The following is an 18,933-nucleotide window of genomic DNA, read 5'->3' on the forward strand; positions in this document are numbered from 1 at the left end:
CACCCAACATAGTGATCTTAAAGCTGTCGTAACCACAAAGAGATGTAGAGGGCTGTTGCAGTGGTAGATGGGAGAAGAACTTGTGGTATGTGTTGGCATTGAGCAGAGAAGCTGCCACACCCGTATCCAGCAACAGTGGAAGGCTCCTCACCAAGGAGTACAGTACATGTCCTAAAAGCTGCTTGCCCTCCTGAAACATGTCTGATTTCAGTGCAGTTATACGGAGCATGTGGGTGTCGCTTCTGTGATGCTTAGGAGTTGTAAAAAAATAAATGAGTGAAAAAAGAGAAGAACCCAGTCCAGGAGACTCGAAACAAGCAGAATTCCTTTATTGAGATGTGTTGGTTAATCTGCAGTCATACAGCGTCTTTAAGATGTCCATGTGTCTGCAAGAGCCTACTAGAGGTCCGCAGTCTGCAAGTTCTTTCACAAGTCTCTCACAAGTCTCACACAAGTCTGATTTAAGACAAAGATTTCATGGCTATATTGTGTTCTTAGGAGGAGGGGATATGGCTAAACAAAGCATGCAAATTAAGAGTTGTGGTCGGCAGGGTAAACTGCTCTTTCAGGCTTTGATCTCATCATGGTCTGGAGACAGACACCGCCTGACCATTTGATCGAAAAGAGAAAACAATAGACACCCCATGCTGTGAAACTGATAATTGCATCACTTTGGCTTAGCCTGTAGTCAGCAAGGCAAAGGTTAAATGACCCTCCTAGCTGGCATGTCAATGAAATAATATAATTAAAAACCAGAGAATATAACTTTTTAGTTATACGTAGATTATTGTTAAGTTGAAATTAGATGATATAAATTTATATTTCCACACTTGAGCAGCTGGTGCAGAACGGCATACTTTTGCAAAGTGATTTTTTTTTTTGGCAATTCCTGCAGATCTGTCCTCGTGCAGGACAATTTTGAATAGAGTTGTGTGAATTAGATCCACAATTGCTGCAGAAAACTAAACTTCTATGATTTCCTTAATGCTGTGTAAGCTGCACTGGAAAACATGTTTCTTCAGTTTCTGTACTATGTGGGGATAATGAGCCGTGGTTTGTGAGACAGACAGATCCCATCTGCTGTAACGGTGCGTCCGCCAGGGGGCGCGCATCTGCCAGCAACGTAGAGCATTCAGTTGCCGCCTCCACCTGCACAGCTATAGCAACAGCATGATCTAAAGTTAATTCATCAGGTTCCAGCAGCAGTTTCTCCCGGGTCTTGTCAAACAATATCCCTTCGATAAACTGATCCCGAACAATGTGATTTTGAAGAGTCCCATAATTGCATGAGCGTGCCATATCTCGCAGATTAGTTACGTAATTCTGCACGGACTAACCCGAGTGCTGGAGCCGTTTGCACAGCTTGTATTGGCGCAGCAGCACGCGCTGTTGCCCGGTGAAGTGATTCGCGAGGAGATCATATGTTTCTGCATGTCCCAGAGCACGATATATTCTCTTTTCCTCCGCCTCGAGACAGTGGCGAAGCAGAGCGATTTTTCTCCGATCGGAGATGTCCGTGAAATCTATTGCCTCAAGGTACACTGTGAAATCATCTAATCAGTTCACCAATGGAATAGGCGGGTTGCCAGGCACTGGGAGGAAAGGTGGTGGTGCAGGTAAGCTAAATTCAGCCATCTTCGTCGCCAATATTGTGTATGAACTTTATGGACACTCAATAACTCAGTCTACACATTAGTCCAGATAAACACACTAAAACTTCCGCTTTATTTTCCACGCGCACGCACCACATGCACGTGCACGCAATTCAATAAATCTTATAAAATGCTGAACACAACAACACGCCTCTTCTATGATGTAGTGTACTCCATTGAGGCAAATTTCAAAGCGCAGCAGCAGCATTAACAGCTTGTAAATTTTCCGAAATTCCTGATGTAATCAACATGAAAAATCTATTTTCAGAAGTGGGATTTGGACCCACGCCTCCACCTGGAGACCAGAAATCTCATTTCCAGAGAAGATTGAACCACCTTGAGTCTGGCGCCTAAGACCACTCGGCCATTCTGACACACGTTTTCTTTAAAATGTAGTGCACTCTATTGAGGCAAATTTCAAAGCGCAGCAGCAGCATTAATATCTTGTAAATCATCTAAATTTCCTTATGTAATCAATGTGAAAACACTATTGTCAGAAGTGTGATTTGAACCCACGCCTCCATCTGGAGACCAGATTTGTCATTACCTGAGAAGAATGAATCACCTTGAGTCAGACACCTTAGACCACTCAGCGATCCTGACACACACCTCTTCTATGATGTAGTGCACTCCATTGAGGCAAATTTTAGAGTGCAGCAGCAGCATTAAAATCTTGCAAATTATCTAAATTTCCTTATGTAATCAATGTGAAAACTCTATTGTCAGAAGTGGGATTTAAACCCACGCCTCTATCTGTATACAAGAATTCTCATTATCTGAAAAGGTTGAATTACCCTGAGTCTGGCGCCTTAGACCACTCGGCAATCCTGACACACAACTCTTTTATGATGTAGTGCACTACATTGAGGCAAATTTAAGAGCGCAGCAGCAGCATTAAAATCTTGTAAATTATCTAGATATCCTTAAGTAATCAATGTGAAAAATCTATAGTCAGAAGTGGGATTTGAACCCACGCCTACAGCTGAAGACCAGAATTCTCATGACCTGAGAAGGTTGATTCACCTTGAGTCTGGCGCTTTAGACCACTCAACGATTCTGACACACGCTTCATTTATGATGTAGTGCACTACATTGAGGCAAATTTAAGAGCGCAGCAGCAGCAATGAAAACCTGGAAATCCTCTACATTGCTTTTTCTCATCGAATCAATCTAATATCTATTTTGTCAGAATTGGGATTTGAACCCACACCTCCATGGCAAGACCAGAATTTTCATTGGCTAAGAGTGATCAATCAAGTTAAGACCACTCGGCCATTCTGTCAAACATGAGACTGATACTCCATAACTATTGCCTCTATTAAGGCAAATGCCATAGCTCAAGAGCAGCATTTAAAACTTGTAAATTATCTAGATTGGCTTATGTAATCAATGTGAAAACTCTATTGTCAATAGTGGGATTTGAACCCACGACTCCAGTTGATGACCAGAATTCTCACTAGCTTAGAAAGTCAAATCTCTTTGAGACTGGTGCCCTAGACCACTCGGCCATTCTGACACACATGTCATCTATCGGTTTAGTGCACTCCATTGAGGCAAATTTAAGAACGCAACAGCAGCATTAAAAACCTGAAAGTCATCTACATCTCTTTTTCTAATCGGATCAATCTGAAAGTTCCTTTGTCAGAAGTGGGATTTGAACTCACGCCTCCATTCAGAGACCAGAATTCTCATTGCCTGAGAACGATCAATCATCTTAATTCTACGACCTTTTTTTTTTTTTTTTTTTTTTTTTTAAAGTCTGCGTCTCACTATTTCACTCAGGCTGCACTGCAGTGTCTATTCACAGGCACGATCCCACTACTGATCGGCACGGGGGCTTTGACCTGCTTCATCTCCGACCTGGGGCGGTTCACCCATCTTTAGACGACCTGGTGGTCCCGAGCTCCCCAAGGAGCACCATATCGATACCGAACTTAGCGCGGACACCCGATCGACATAGCCCACTGCAGCCCAGAAGCCCTGAGCTCAAGCGATCCGCTGCCTCAGCCTCCCAGTAGCTTGGATTACAGGCGCGCGCCACTGCACCCGGCAATTCTGCGATCTTAGACCACTCTGTCATTCTGACAAGCATGACTATCATGCTGTAGTGCACTTTATAACTAATGCCTCCATTGAGGCAAATGCCATAGCGCAACAGCAGCATTAAAAACCTGTTAATTATCGACATTTCTTTTTCTAATGTAATCAATGGGAAAAATCTTTTGTCATAAGTGTGAATTGAACCCACGCCACCATGTAGAGACCAAAGTTCTCATTCCCTGAGAAGGTTGAATCACTTTGAGTCTGGAACCTTAAACCACTCGGCCGTTCTGACACATGCTTCATTTATGGTTTAGTGCACGCCATTAAGGCAAATGTCAGAGCGCAACAGCAGCGATAAAAACTTGTGAAATATCTAGATTTCTTTTTTGAATGTAATCAATGTGAAAACTCTACTGTCAGAAGTTGGATCTGAACCCACACGTCTAAATGGGGCCTCATGTACGAAGACTTGCGTGGAAATCATACTAAAACATTGCGTACACACAAAGCTGTAAATGTACGTACGCAGAAAATAATTCAGATGTATGAAACAGGGGCGTTGCGAGGGGGGGGGCTTTGGGGGCTTAAGCCCCTGATGTATTGTCAAAAGCCCCTGATCTTTTGGAATATGTTGCACTTAAATAAAAATAGGTTGTATAACATTTATTTTGTTATCAAAGTTCTGACAATTAACACGTGTATATCACGCGTATTCTACCTAAAGCAGCGTTTGTGTCGGGTATTTAAAAAGTAATCTATTCAGCAGTACCTGTTTCTACCGGCAGGTGGGAGTGGCTCTGTTGTCACATGGTTTAAAAATATTCCGCCACTGCACATCATTCATTATTTTGAGCAGCTGAAGCTGATGAGGTAATAATACAACTGTTTCGCAAAACTGAATAGTTCTAGCTAAGTTACAGATGAAGCTTGTTTTTACAGCAGAACATGTGTGTAGTTTTGGTGAAATAACATAACTGTAGGTAATCAATAAAATGTGCTGCACATTAATGTAAATACATGCGAATTAGTCAGAAAAATGTAAATTGTACTTGCTTTCTAGATATGATATATATATATATATATATATATATATATATATATATAGACATCTTTATCTAGTTATGATATAGCCAGTCACATCTGTTTCTGTAATAGTTAAATCATAGTGAGTTCATGTATCTAGCATATTATTTTATGGCTATATTCTACAGTAACATGCTATGTCAGTTAGCAGCGGATTATAAATCGACTTTCTTATGAAAATACCTAATGCCCCCGGAGCCCCCTGTTTATTTTTTTAACATATTTCTAAACATAATAGTTTTATTAGCTCATCTCTAATAACTGATTTATTTTCTCTTTGCCATGATGACAGTAAGTAATACTTGACTAGACATTTTTAAAGAAACTTCTATACAGCTTAAAGTGACATTTAAAGGCAGGTTAGGGTAATTTGGCAAGTCATTGTATAACGATAGTTTATGCTGATTATTGGAAAAAAATTAGCTTAAAGGGGCTAATTATTTTGACCCTTAAATGGTTTTTAAAAAATGTAAAACTGCTTTTATTCTAGCCTAAATAAAACAAATAAGACTTTCTCCAGAAGAAAAATTATTATCAGACATACTGTGAAAATGTCCTTGCTCTGTTAAACATCATTTTGAAAATATTTAAAATAGGAAAAAAAATTAAAAGGGGGGCAAATAATTCTGACTTCATCTACATTTATTGTCACAGTCATGTAAATGATCAGTTTAAGCCTTTTTTATATTTATTCAGATCTTATTTTCATTCAACTCCAGCAATAGCTGGATTCCTTCATCCATAATATTAGGGTTTTCCTGGAATACTCTACAACTTTTGTGAGGCATATATGGAATTTCTGCTCAAGTGTGAATGAAACAGGAATTACATGCATTCATAGTGCTACAATAACCACATCAACCTATTTTGAGGAAAACTAAAAATCTCCCTTTAAAGAAATTTGAAGTAAACACATTTCTAGCATTTAAATCTTTATTTTTTTGTACTATTTTTGTTCCATTTAAAAAAAAAAAAAGCCCATTGAATATCAATATTTTGCGAGGTATCGAATTTAGAAATTCCAGTATCTTGACAACACTACACCTCAGTTAATCACTCTGTCTAAATAAACATGTGTGTAGCTTTGTATCACATTGGATAACAACTTGGTCTATAAAATAAATTATATTTTCAGATTTGAAGACATGCAGAAATTATTATTTTCAAAAAACAAACAGAAACTACAAATCAGGAGAGGAGATAGGAGGCTCAAAGGGCATGATATGGCTCATAACAGAATAGTAAATAAGAAGTGGGTAATTTATCATTTTTTTTCCTTTTTGGTGTTACAAGTCACAAAGCTTCACAATTTATTGTTATAGACTGTTAACTCAAAAAGCATTTATTTATCATTAAACCATCTCTAATCCTGTTATTAAGATTAGAGTAAATCCACTTATGAAAGTGGGTTTTTTTATTTTATTTTATTTTTGAGGGGGGGGGGGGGGGGGGGGGGGGGGTTAGGGGCAGGGGCTAAGCCCCTTATCCCTTTCAACCCTAGCAACGCCCCTGGTATGAAACACTACGTACGCCCTATCCCATGTATATTTGTACATCCGAATGAACGTGATACTGAGCGCAACATGCACAAGCACAAAACCCCTCCCTGCCTCCCCCGTATGAATATGCTAATGACTCTACTTTGGCAAAACCCAAAGAAAAAGCAATGGCAAAAGCAAGCAAAAAGAGAAACTTTGAACAGAATGTGAATTGGAGGTGCTGCTTTCAGAGGTAGACCGGAGAAAAGCGGTGTTATTTGCAAGTTTGTTCTCCGGAATTAACAATAAAAGAAAAAAATAGAGTGGGAGAGTTTAGCTGATGCGGTTAACACAGTTGGGTCAGAACATCATGAGTGAATTAAAAAAGAAATAGTGTGATTTATAGTTGTAAAATGTTGCAGCACCTTAACCAGTATCAGTGGCGCAGCTTGTAAAATGCATGTCATCATCTTTTGACATGTTCGAGCATGAACTCGGATCGAGTCCAGCGTCTGATGAACTCTTTCTTCTTTTTTCCCCGCTATATCAAATTTTTATCACGAGAAAGACAAGTAGGAATCATTAATAAGTTTGTGCATCATATTTTATGTGCACATTTATTGAATGAAAATGTTTTTGATTCACATATGCAAATTCATCTTCAGATAGTGTCTTTATAGCAATGTGCTTGCAGTAGATAGCTCAGATTACATTGGGAAAACAGGCGACTCTTATTATTTTTACCAATTACATTATTGACTTTAATATTTATGTAGCAGAATAGAATATAACCAAAATTTATCTAAAAAAATAATTGTAATTTACTTTTCATCAACAATATTCAATGTCGTGTCAAAAGGTTCAGCAGGAGTATCAATCAACCACAGCCTACCTCGGTATTGTTGCTGACCATGTCCATCCCTTTATGACCACAGTGTACCCATCTTCTGATGGCTACAGTCAGCAGGATAGTGCGCCATGTCATAAACCGTGAATAATCTCACACTGGTTTCTTGAACATGACAATGGGTTCACTGTACTCAAATGGCCTCCACAGTCAGATCTCAATCCAATAGAGCACCTTTGGTATGTGGTGGTATGGGAGATTCACATCATGAATGCACAGCTGACAAATCTGCAGCAACTGTGTAATGTTATCATGTCAGTATGGACCAAAATCTCTGAGGAATATTTCCGGTACTTTGTTGAATCTATGCCATGAAAGACAAATGCAGTTCTGAAGGCAAAAGGGGGTCCAACCCGGTTTATTAGGTGCACCTAATAAAATGGCCTGAAAAATATTGGGTTTGGTGCCTTTGATCACTCAGCCTTTCTGACTTCTATCAGATAGAATGAGGTAATTTTTTTTCACTGTCTTAGGACAGTGTATTTTACTGAAGCAATTGGATTTCTCACTTATGACCTGCCAGTTGTGAGTTAAACTCTCTGCAAAGCAATATCCACTTTAGTCTAGGTCACGCATTAAAGAGCACGGAAGTAATATGTAACTGTGACATTACAGCATTTGAAAAACCACTAGGGGATATATCTGTTGGGATGAACAAAATCCCTTTGTCTCACCACAAAACATCATTAGCCAAAATTTAACAATGTATTTGACCTAAATGATCCCATCAGAGTAGCTAAGGCAGATAGACACTTTTCCCTGGATTAGACTTTGTGTTAACCTCATCAACAGAAATGTAAACTATCAGAACAAAGCTTAATCTGAGGGTGACCTAGAATCTAACTTTAATACTGACAGAGTGTGAACTAAAATGTAATGCGAGGTGAAATAAATAAATAAAAAACATTAATTTATTCTCTTTTCGACTTAGTCCCTTTATTAATTTAGGGTCGCCATCGTGGAATGAACCGCCAACTTATCCAGCAGGTTTTTACGCAGCAGATGCCCTTCCAGCCACAACCCATCTCTGGGAAACATCCACACACACACTCATACACTACGGACAATTTAGCCCAATTCCCCTGTACTGCATGTCTTTGGACTGTGGGGGAAACCGGAGCACCCAGAGGAAACCCACACGAAGGTAGGGAGAACATGCAAACTCCAAACAGAAACACCAACTGAGCCGAGGTTTGAACCAGCGACCCAGTGACCTTCTTGCTGAGGCATGCAAGAGCACTACCTACTGCACCACTGCCTGACCCTAAATAAAAAACAACAACAAAAAAGAATTCCGGACACAACTAACATAGCTAGTCATTCTGTGCTATAACAATAAGAATAGTAATAAAAAAACTCTAATTTTCCCTCAAGGCAAAAGACCCTCATCTTAGGCTAACAGATAACCATTTTTTAAGTTCATGTTTGTTAATTATTTTAATTTAATTAAAAGCATAGTAATGTCAATCAGAGTTTAATGTAACATATTCAACCATGACATAACAGGGAGGTCAGTGTGAGTTAAACTGACCTTCAAGTCAAACTTGAATGAAGCCAAGGTTCACAGATTGATTTCCTGTTAGTAATGAATCGTTATTTTGATTGGACTTTGGGTTGCTAAGTTAAAAATAAACATTGCAATAAACATTTGCTTAGATTGGCAAATAGATATTTTATTGGTCACAATTTACAAAAAGATTTCATTAGTTAATGCATTTGATAAAATTAACTAAAGCTGCGGTCACACTGGCCTTTTCCTCCCATAGACTTCCATTCATAAGCAAATGCGTCAGACCGGAAACGCAGGGTCATGTGTCAAGTTTTGCAGGTTGCAAAGTTCAAGCTTGGTGAACTCTGACCTGCGAAATCGCATCACTTGACTGCTTTAGACCAATCGAGGATCAAATCATGACATCAGAAATTTAAAATATGGAGCAATCGCTCGTTTTTTTTTTAAATGTCTGATCATCTTGTTAAATCCTGCCCCTTTTCGCAGAGCCATACGACATTAATTCGCAAGCTCAAACTCTAGTATAACCCCAGCTTAATAATAAACTTACAGCATTATTTAAAGGTTCACATTTACTAATGCATTATTAAAATCCAAATTATTGCTTGTAAACATTAGCTAATGCACTGCGAGTCTGAGTTAACATGAACAGTCAACAACTTTGACTATTACCTAAGATGAATAAATACTGTTATAACTAGATTGTTTATTATTTGTTCATGTTAAAGTGCAAAATTGAATACCTTAAAGTGTTTATATATCTGTGTGTGTGTGTGTGTGTGAAATTTTAAACCATTGAATATGTAATTAAAGGCATATGTCAATTGTGCAAGACATAAATATATTGTGTGAATCTGGTTGGTAGAATTTTAAAGGCCATAAAAATCTGTTATTTTAATGCCCTAGAAAATTATGGTAGGCAATAGAGAGAAATGCAAGCACATTGCACCATCCAGTGGATGTAGATGGAACTACTGCAATGATGAAATGATCACTTTGTGGAAAGATGGTTCTTGGCTTCTCCGAAAAGCAAAAACAAGTGCTGTGTTAGTGAACCACTGGTGTAGAAAATCTTTGATGTACAAAGTGGTGGCGATTTAATTATATTATTAAAGAAATGAGCCAACAACTGCTTAATCACAACAAAATTTCATTGTTTTATTTTAGAGTTCCTTCTGGTTTCATTTTTACATCAACACAATGTGTACTTTGACACTTATTGTACAATGGAATAAAACAAAAACAAAATGTAAAAAAAAAGGATATGAAAAAAGAAAACTTAACGATAATTATGGTCTATATGTCAGAAAACCTGTAGCACTAAAATATACATAGAACACAGCTGATTTAGTGAGAAATGCCCCTTGATGCCCTAAGGTCCTAGCTGGACAACCCTTGAGGTATGTCTTCGAACGTGTGGGTCAACATGTGTGCTTTCATATTATGGGACTGTGTAAAGCCCTTCTGACAATGAGGACACTTGTATGGCTTTAGGCCAGTGTGACTAATAATGTGTCTCTTTAGTTTGGACGGTACATTAAAGACTTTGAAGCAAATGTCACACTGATGGAATTTCTTGAATTTCTCTGTAGACTCTAGGTTGGTACATTTATGAGCATAGAATTCTTGCTCTGTGGGGAAACTCTGGCCACAGTCAGAACAAATGAGGAAGTCATGTTGAGGTTTGTTACAGTGTCCACTAGGATCTTGAAAGTTCAACTGCCCCCTAACATTAGCATTACTCAAGTTGGAATTGTCTGGTTTCTGAGTGTGCAGACTTACAGGGGGAACGGAAGACTCTGGGACATGTTTAATAGTGTCAGATTCCACAAAGGAAACTTCTTCTTTAATATTACCAGAGTGATGTGCCCAGGTTTGCTCGGTTCTTGAATTGGAGGCACAAGGCTGGAGAGATGAATCAGTTTTGGGTGGAAAGTCGCTCACTCTGCCAAAAGGCACAATGTCAAATGCCTTTTTCTCAGCAGGCACAGAGATGTCAGTGTTATGCGTCAAACCCAAAACAGTTTTCTTGCTAGACTGAGTAATGACCTCGGAATTGGGCACAACATTTCCTAGAAAACGAGTACCATTTGAGGTCAATCCACCTGAATCACTGCAGTTACCACTCATTTTCTGAGATGCATTATCTGCAAGCATGTTTGGATCTTGGTGAACTGTAACTCCATCTTGAGACGATGGCATTTTCAGATCTAGGTCTTTAGATGCGACAGCTTTTACAGAATCTGCACAGTCCTGTTGTGAATTGCCTGCAATTTTCTCTTTACCCGCTTTGTGGTGCATCTTCTTGTGGCTCTCCAAATTACACAGATAACGAAATGATTTCAAGCACACATTGCACTTTAATGGTGTGAAATCCGCGTGGCCCAAAAGATGTTTGAAAAGCAAAGGATGATTAGGAAATATCTTTAGACAGATGACACACTGATTCACACCCCCACTTCTGGACTCAGGGTACATTGGGCTGGAGTTTCCTGGAGTCTGTGTTTCAGTATCTGATGAAACATCAGATAAATTTTGGCTTTGATTTTCATCTGTTTGGGTGTCTGATCCCTTGTCATCCATCCCTTGCTTTTGAGGGACTCCATGCAACCGAGAAGAATGGTTTCTCTTCTTTCCCTTGTGTATCTTGAGGTGTTCAGAGAGATATTCGGGCAGTCTGAATGACTTCCCGCAGATCATGCAACTGTAAGGCTTGGCACCCGAATGAATGCTAAGATGTCGTTTTAGCCTGGAGGGGAAATTAAACTTCTTCAAGCATATTTCACACTGATATACAGGACCGGAATAGGCAGATATTCTTTTTTTGCCAGTTTTCTTGTGGAACTTCTCATGGCTTTGCAAATTGGACTCATTTCGAAATGATTTCGAGCACACTGTGCATTGAAATGGTTTGAAATCTGTGTGGGTCAAAAGATGTCTGGAGAGCTTAGACGGATATGGAAAGGTCTTCAGACAGATGACGCACTGATTCTCATCATTACTTTTGTCCAAGCTATTTGTTGGGCTGGAGTTTGCGGTTGGTTCTTCAGAATCCTTCAAAACATCCTCACTCTCAGTCTTTACAGTATTTGACGACTCTGTCAAGGAGACATTTTGGTCAAGTTGGCTGTGGTCTTGAAGCTTTTCATTTGTTTGGCCATCTACAGAGTCTAATTCCTTAGGCAGGGACGCATTAGCGTCATTTGGTCCACAATTATTTGTCTGCAAAGCACCAGTTATTGATGATTTTGACCCTCTCAGCCAATGCAACAGGGAAGGACTGTTTACTTTTCCTGTATGTAACTTGATGTGTTTTGTGAGGGAATAGGCCTGACTAAATGACTTTCTGCAGATCATGCAAGTGTAAGGCTTAGTGCCTGAATGAACAATTTGGTGTCGCCTTAGTTTAGAGGGGACACTAAATGTCTTTAAGCATACATCACACTGATACCCACTGTCGGTTTTAAGTAGACTTGTAGATGTAACATTAGAAGAATAGAGTAATTGATGCCCTGTTTTGTTGGCAATATACTTTTTTTCTCTTTTGTGGATCTTCTGGTGCCTCCGCAAATGATACGGATTCCGGAATGATTTCGAGCACTCGCTGCATTTAAATGGTTTATCATCTGTGTGAACCAAAAGGTGCCTGGAGAGCCTAGAAGGATATGAAAATTTCTTCAGACAGATTTTGCACTGATTCACATTTTTACTTGTGTGCTTAAAATATGTTGGGTTGGCGTCTGCAATTTGCTCTTCTATTACCTCTTCCTTTAGAGTGTCAGCACTGGAATTTATTAAAGGGGCATTTTGGTTAAGATGGTTGTCACACTGTAACATTTCAAGATGTTGCTTGTCTACAGTGCTTACATTTTGAGACACATCACCGGCATTTAGCCTGCTGTTATTTGAACCATCAAAAGCTCCAGGTGTTGAAGAATTGCCTTCATTTTTCTTCTTGACATCACACATTCTAGAAGGAAAGTGCCTTTTTTCTTTATGTTGCTTGAGGTGTTTATGGAGATAACGGGCCTGCTTAAATGACTTCCAGCAGATTGTGCAAGTGTAAGGCTTGGAGGCTAAGTGAACAAACCGATGTCGTTTTAGATTAGAGAAGACACTAAATACCTTCAAGCATATTTCACACTGATATCCATTTTTCTTTGTGAGTAAAAGTGGACGCACATCTGATGACTTGGACACAGGTGCCATCCTGGTTCCGAGATCTTCACCCTCTACCCTGTTATCTTCTACCAGCCCATTCCCCAAAAAAGTATTGCACTCGGGTCTAATTTTACCTTTACACTTGTGAATTTTCAAATGAGATCTTAGATGGAAGGTTTTGGAGCACACGTAGCATTTGAAAGGCTTTTGCTCAGTGTGTATCATAATGTGACGCTTAAGCTTTGATGGCGATTGAAAACATTTTAAGCATAAAGGGCACCGAGGTCCCTTTATAATTTTTAAACCACTCTCTGAACCAATAGTTTCAACATCTGAGTAAGTCTTGGTTAAATCTACTTCAACTGAATTATGTTCATCTGTTGAATTGGCATCACTTTGGGCAGTTGACGCTTGATTACAAGGTACACTGCTAAATCCATGTTTCTGGATTGTACTTTGCATCACAGGATTACTGTGAGTTCTGAGATGTACTTTTAGGTGAGAGCGTTCCCTAAAACTATGCACACATATGGGACACTGAAATGGCCTCTCATTGGTGTGAATAAGGCAATGCCTTTTTAGTTTGTATAGGACACCAAATCGCTTAAGGCACAACGGACATTCGTGAACTTTTTTCTTTTCACTACGATTATCAGAGACATTTGACAATACTTCTGAATTTGCATCCTTGTCCATACTGTGTGTTGCCATCACAGGTTCTTGTTCCTTCTCAAATTCTTGTTTTTTCCCCATCCATTCATCCTCTGAAGATTTGGAAACACATGTAGAACTTTGTTCAGTGTCCCAATCTGCAACATTCTTGTTTGGAAGTGAGACATCCATCTAATTTGGCATCCAAGTTCTCTTCACACACTGCAAAGACAGATTAATGTTAATATATCAGTGTTGACTCCCCCATATGCATTTTAGTTTAGGACATTAATACGAGTGCACCTTGCTTTTATCAACTTTGTCATCCAAGGCTCAATCATCTAGTTCTCAGTGGAAAGCCTTGCCATTGCACATTGGTTGTAAAGCGTTTGGGCATGGACCATCCATTAACTGATTGCTCCTTCAGATTTCTCAACACAGTGTTCCTGAAATTATAAAAACAAATGTATTGAATGAAAGAAAAATCAACATTTCATGTCTGTATGTATGCATGTATAGTACTGTGTGAAAGTCTCAGGCCAAAAGTATTTTCACCACCAAAACTTAGTGAGTTTAATATTTTGGTGTAGCCATTAGAAAAAAAAATCTAAATATTATTTTTGTTTATAATTTTAGAAATCCTGTGATATTTTTGTGTGCACAGAATCTGACAGCAGCCAGTGCACCAGCCAGAGAACTGATCTCACCTTCAGTCCATCTGGAAGGACATGAAGGCACAGAACAAATACAGAAGAACTGTTGCAACATCTCCAAAACACTTACGGAAACATTGTAGCAAAGCTACCTGAAAAACTATGTGCAAGTGTACCACTGGTGCAAGAGTACCAAATATATTCGCACATTCATTCATTTTTGAACAGTGACACTTTGTGACAAGGTACTTTGAATATTCAGTTTGAAATCGCAAAACGAAATTGGCACTACTTAATTGAATGTCATATTTTGATATTCATTAGCTATTAATATCATTTCCCTATTTAGAATTTGCAAGGAATACTTTTATGAAATTATATTAAGAAGGTGAAAGTCTGACTGTGTGAATATAATACCAACTTTACATTAATAAGTGTACTTACCTACTGTACTCTAGGTCAAAAGCATTTTTAAATGAAAAAAGATGGCTGCAACAAATGTTGATTTAATCTAGTTTTTTTTTTATGGCACTAAGATTATAAAAAAAAAAAAAAAATCTTGAAAGAAAAGAATCTTGACTATAACGGCTTTGTGGGTTGATTTCTGAAGGCTTTTGGAGACAGGCCTGTATGATTAATTGCTTTTAAACTGAAAGTAAAATTTGAATAGGTTTAATTTTCATATCGCAAAGGCTGCGATTATTTCAATGGCGAGGGAGGCGTGCAGGAGTAATTCAAACGATCCTACTAACGCTACTTAAAAAGCAGACAACTGTTACAGCAGAACCCATGAGCCCCTTTTCCTGCATTGGTTAAAATAAAAGCTCTAAACTTTATCTCTACTCTTCTTGTCTCTGTGTGTGTGTGTGTGTGGACCTTTGACCTGCTTGCAAACACTTTCTCCATCAGGCTCGAGGCTCTCAGCACCGCCAACACTAATCCCCAATTTTGTGCAGGACCATAAGCGTGAGCTTGATGCAGAAGTATAAATCAGCCTTTAGAGCTAATCGCAGCACTTTCTGTTGTGTGCGTGAATACAATGACCAATCTGAGGCATTTAAGAACTTGCTCGAAAATGTTCAAAAAGCAACTAGATATTATTTACATTTATTTATTTGCTATAAATGCACATGCTACTCTGTGCATGTCCTTGAGTTTTGTTTGATACGTTCAAAAAAAAATTTTTTTTAAGAAAAAAATATTAAAGGTACTGTTCATATATCTGCCTGCAATTAAAGGACAAAACTGTATTAATGTGTGTGTGTGCGTATATATGCGATATATAATGCGAGACTTTTATCGCGCAGTAAAAATAATTGCTGTTAATCTATTCTCAAAGTTGCATTGTGAGCTGGGTCTGTTCTACGCAAGCTATCATGACTTTCACCTTGATATTTTAGCATGCATGTATACCTGACCCGTGAGCCTTCTAACAAAAATGTGCAATTCTGAATCAAATGAACAGGATGCTCTTCTGGATCTTTCATTAACACCCCAACTAACTATGTGTCTTAACTAAACTTTGCAGGACACTGGCCCTCCAGGACCGAGTTTGGACACCCCTGGTCTAAATTCGCAGGTCACCATACTTGAACTTTAGAACTCAGCAAAATGTGAAACTTGTCGCATAAGCTTGTGTTTCTTTTGAATTTTGCAGTTTAAATCATAGAATTTCTACAAAGTATGCTGTGTACTGTACAACAGCAGACTTTTTTTTTGTCACGTTCATAACACACGTTTATTTTCCACATTTAAAGTACAAAACATGTTTACTGATTGATATTTTTCTGGTCTCTTAACTCTATGGTCAGTTGTTCTGGAAAATATAAACAAACGTTTCAATATAATGTAAACATGCGCTTTCTATGTGAATTTATGTTTTGAGTTTTTACTGCAGCTGTCAGATCCATAATGCTGGAATTGCTCATATTGTGCTGAGAAGTAAAATCTTGTGCATGGAATGCATTGTGAATGCACTGTGAATGCAATCAATATTGAAAATTTAACACAATTTTAATGTAAAGGTTTCATATACCTATAAATAAGATTTTACTAAATTGAATTTAAAATACTGTGGTTATCTTCTTAAACTGTCATGACAACTGACAACTTGGCATAGTGTAGTGTTTAGCATAGCATAGAGTTTTTTGTGATTTTGCTTGGTCTTTCTTGGGTGCTGCTAAAACCACAACATTAAACCTGCAGCTTTTGTATAAAATTATAGTAAATCACATTTTTACAGCGCATTTTTGATCAGATAAATCACAATTTAATTGTTTCTCCAAAATGATAAGAGAAAAAGTTGGTTTTATATTCACACATTCGTTCATTTAGACGTCTCAATATTGTTTACCATGTTACTTTGAATATTCGGTCGAAATTAGCATACAAATATGACTTTTAAACAACATTAACAAACTATAATTCACTGTGAACAATGCTGTACTAACATAGTTATTTGGTGCTAAAATGATTTCTCTTTTTACAATTTGCAAAGAATACTTTTTTGAAATTATATTATTAAGGAAAATGTCTGAATATCCAATTATAAAACCAACGTTACCTCTTTTCCAAAATGTTGCAGCCCTATTTGGAGATGTTGCTAACCTAACTTACCTGGATTTTAACAGTTATAACCTCATAACCTACCTGGATTTTAACAATTATAAGCAAAGCTAATATTTAGAAAGGTAAACTGAGATTTGGCACGGGTACAGTAATTCTTAAGACATAAATAACGGACTATTTTTGATGGAGAAAAAAAATAGTGGCCCAAGACATTTGCAGCATCGTCCATTATACGCACCGTTCAAAAATATACTTATTGACGGTATTATAAGTAGACATTTACGACAGGCTACATTAAAACAAAGATAAATAAACAAAATTCAATACTACCTGCAACAATTGTGTTATTAAAACAGCAGAGTTCTTCAGTACCGCTAATAATGACACTCTTCCGTTCACGGTGGACAATGAAGGACTTCCGCTCCATAACACAAACGTTAGGAAACAAACTATTCATTTTCAAAGGTTCCGCCCTCGCGCTTTTCCTATCGGCCCAGAAAAGCGACTGGAAACTATATTTATATTATTAGATCTATTAGATTAGATTTATTTATTTATTTATTTATTTATTTATTTATTTATTTATTTATGTATGTATGTATGTATGTATGTATGTATGTATGTATGTATGTATGTATGTATGTATGTATGTATGTATGTATGTATGTATCATGTATGTAAAGAATACCGATGTGCATCCACTGTTTTACCAGACTGAGCCAGTTCAGTTGGATGACTCAGTTAAATGCGCATCTAGTTTACCAACAATGCACCATGATGATGTACTACTACTACTACTACTAATCATAATCATATTAATAATAATAATAGGCTACTAATACTACTACTACTACTACTACTACTACTACTACTACTAACAACAACAATAATAGGCTACAATAATGACAATACTACTACTAATAATAATCATCATAAATAACAATAGGCTATAACTTCTACTACTAAAAAAAAAACAATAGGCCATAATAATGATAATAATAAAAATAATAATAATAATAATAAAAAAAAAATAATAATAATAACAACAATACTACTACTACTACTAAAACATTAATAAATAATAATAATTATCATAATCATCATATTCATAATAATATTAACAGGCTACTACTACTACTACTACTACTAAAACAACACAACAATAATAATAATAATAATAATAATAACAAAAACAACAATAATAATAATAATAATAATAAATAATAATAATAGGCTATTAGTACTACTACTAAAACAACAACAACAACAATAATAATAATAATAATAATAATAATAATAATAATAATAAAAATAATAGGCTATTACTATTTCTACTACTAAAATAATAATAGGCTAAAATAATAGAAGTAATAGTAGTAGTAGTAGCCTACCATTGGTAATGATAATTAAAACCTCATCCAAAGTCAAACCAACCATCTTAGCCTGGCTGAAGTTTCAGATAAGAATGTATTACATTGCATTGTGTTTAATATAATAATGTATTATTATTATTGTTATTTATTATTATTATTATTATTATTATTATTATATAAAAATAAACAAATAACAAATAATATTTCCTGAAACACTTTGCTTGACAGTGTGATATCAATAAGGCTAATGTATGCAAATATGAAGTATACAGATATACAACAGCTACAAATATGTATTTATTATTTATTTTTATAAATAATACATATATTTTTTAATAAAACAATAAAAAGTTTTTTATTATTATTATTTTGTTTTATTTAAAAGTGTTGCTTTAACTTGTGCACAGAAACAGAGCTTCACCACACGATGTCAGTGTTAAGCTGTTAGGTAAGCACAGGCGTATATGAAAAGCAGCCAGTTCAAACAGCCTATGTGCAAACAGTTTTCAGAACGTTTCGTTAAATAAATAAATTCAGTTAGGTTATATTTACATGTATCATCCATATGAGAAAATCAAATACATCTGAATAATAATTATAATTCTGCTGATGATGATATAAACATGATATATATATATATATATATATATATATATATATATATATATATATATATATATATATATATATATATATATATATATATATATACTAATAATAAAAATAAATAATTATTTAATAATAATGATGGTGGTAATAATAATCGTATAATAACAACACAATAATAATAATATCACTTAGTTGATGTAATTAAAAAAGTAAATAAATACATATATAAAAATATTTTTACAATC

General features: G+C 36.6%; 1 protein-coding gene and 2 non-coding genes across 3 annotated transcripts; all 3 read right to left on the reverse strand.

Annotated features, from left to right (window-relative positions):
• Window positions 1-3,056: 3,056 nt before the first annotated feature.
• On the reverse strand, window positions 3,057-3,168 carry trnal-caa (transfer RNA leucine (anticodon CAA)). Its single transcript has 2 exons — window positions 3,131-3,168; window positions 3,057-3,091 (listed from the first exon to the last, which is right to left on the reverse strand). It is a non-coding gene; the product is annotated as a tRNA-Leu (tRNA).
• Window positions 3,169-3,405: 237 nt separating this feature from the next.
• LOC147832124 (signal recognition particle RNA) lies at window positions 3,406-3,703 on the reverse strand. Its single transcript, XR_015519304.1, has one exon.
• A 6,103-nt stretch (window positions 3,704-9,806) lies between these two features.
• Window positions 9,807-17,138, reverse strand: znf770 (zinc finger protein 770). Its single transcript, XM_087298043.1, has 3 exons — window positions 17,037-17,138; window positions 13,789-13,931; window positions 9,807-13,707 (listed from the first exon to the last, which is right to left on the reverse strand). Exon 3 carries the CDS (start codon window positions 13,675-13,677, stop codon window positions 10,054-10,056), a length of 3,624 nt encoding a protein of 1,207 aa, XP_087154169.1. The 5' UTR covers window positions 13,678-13,707; window positions 13,789-13,931; window positions 17,037-17,138; the 3' UTR covers window positions 9,807-10,053.
• Between the last annotated feature and the right edge of the window lie 1,795 nt (window positions 17,139-18,933).

The sequence above is a fragment of the Danio rerio genome, chromosome 20 (assembly GCF_052040795.2).
Source record: "Danio rerio strain M-AB ecotype USA chromosome 20, GRCz13ab, whole genome shotgun sequence".
Classification (NCBI taxonomy): domain Eukaryota; kingdom Metazoa; phylum Chordata; class Actinopteri; order Cypriniformes; family Danionidae; genus Danio; species Danio rerio.

Coding starts and splice junctions, on each gene's coding strand:
- znf770 (XM_087298043.1), bottom strand. CDS start 13,677: ATGGATGTCTCACTTCCAAACAAGAATGTTGCAGATTGGGACACTGAA.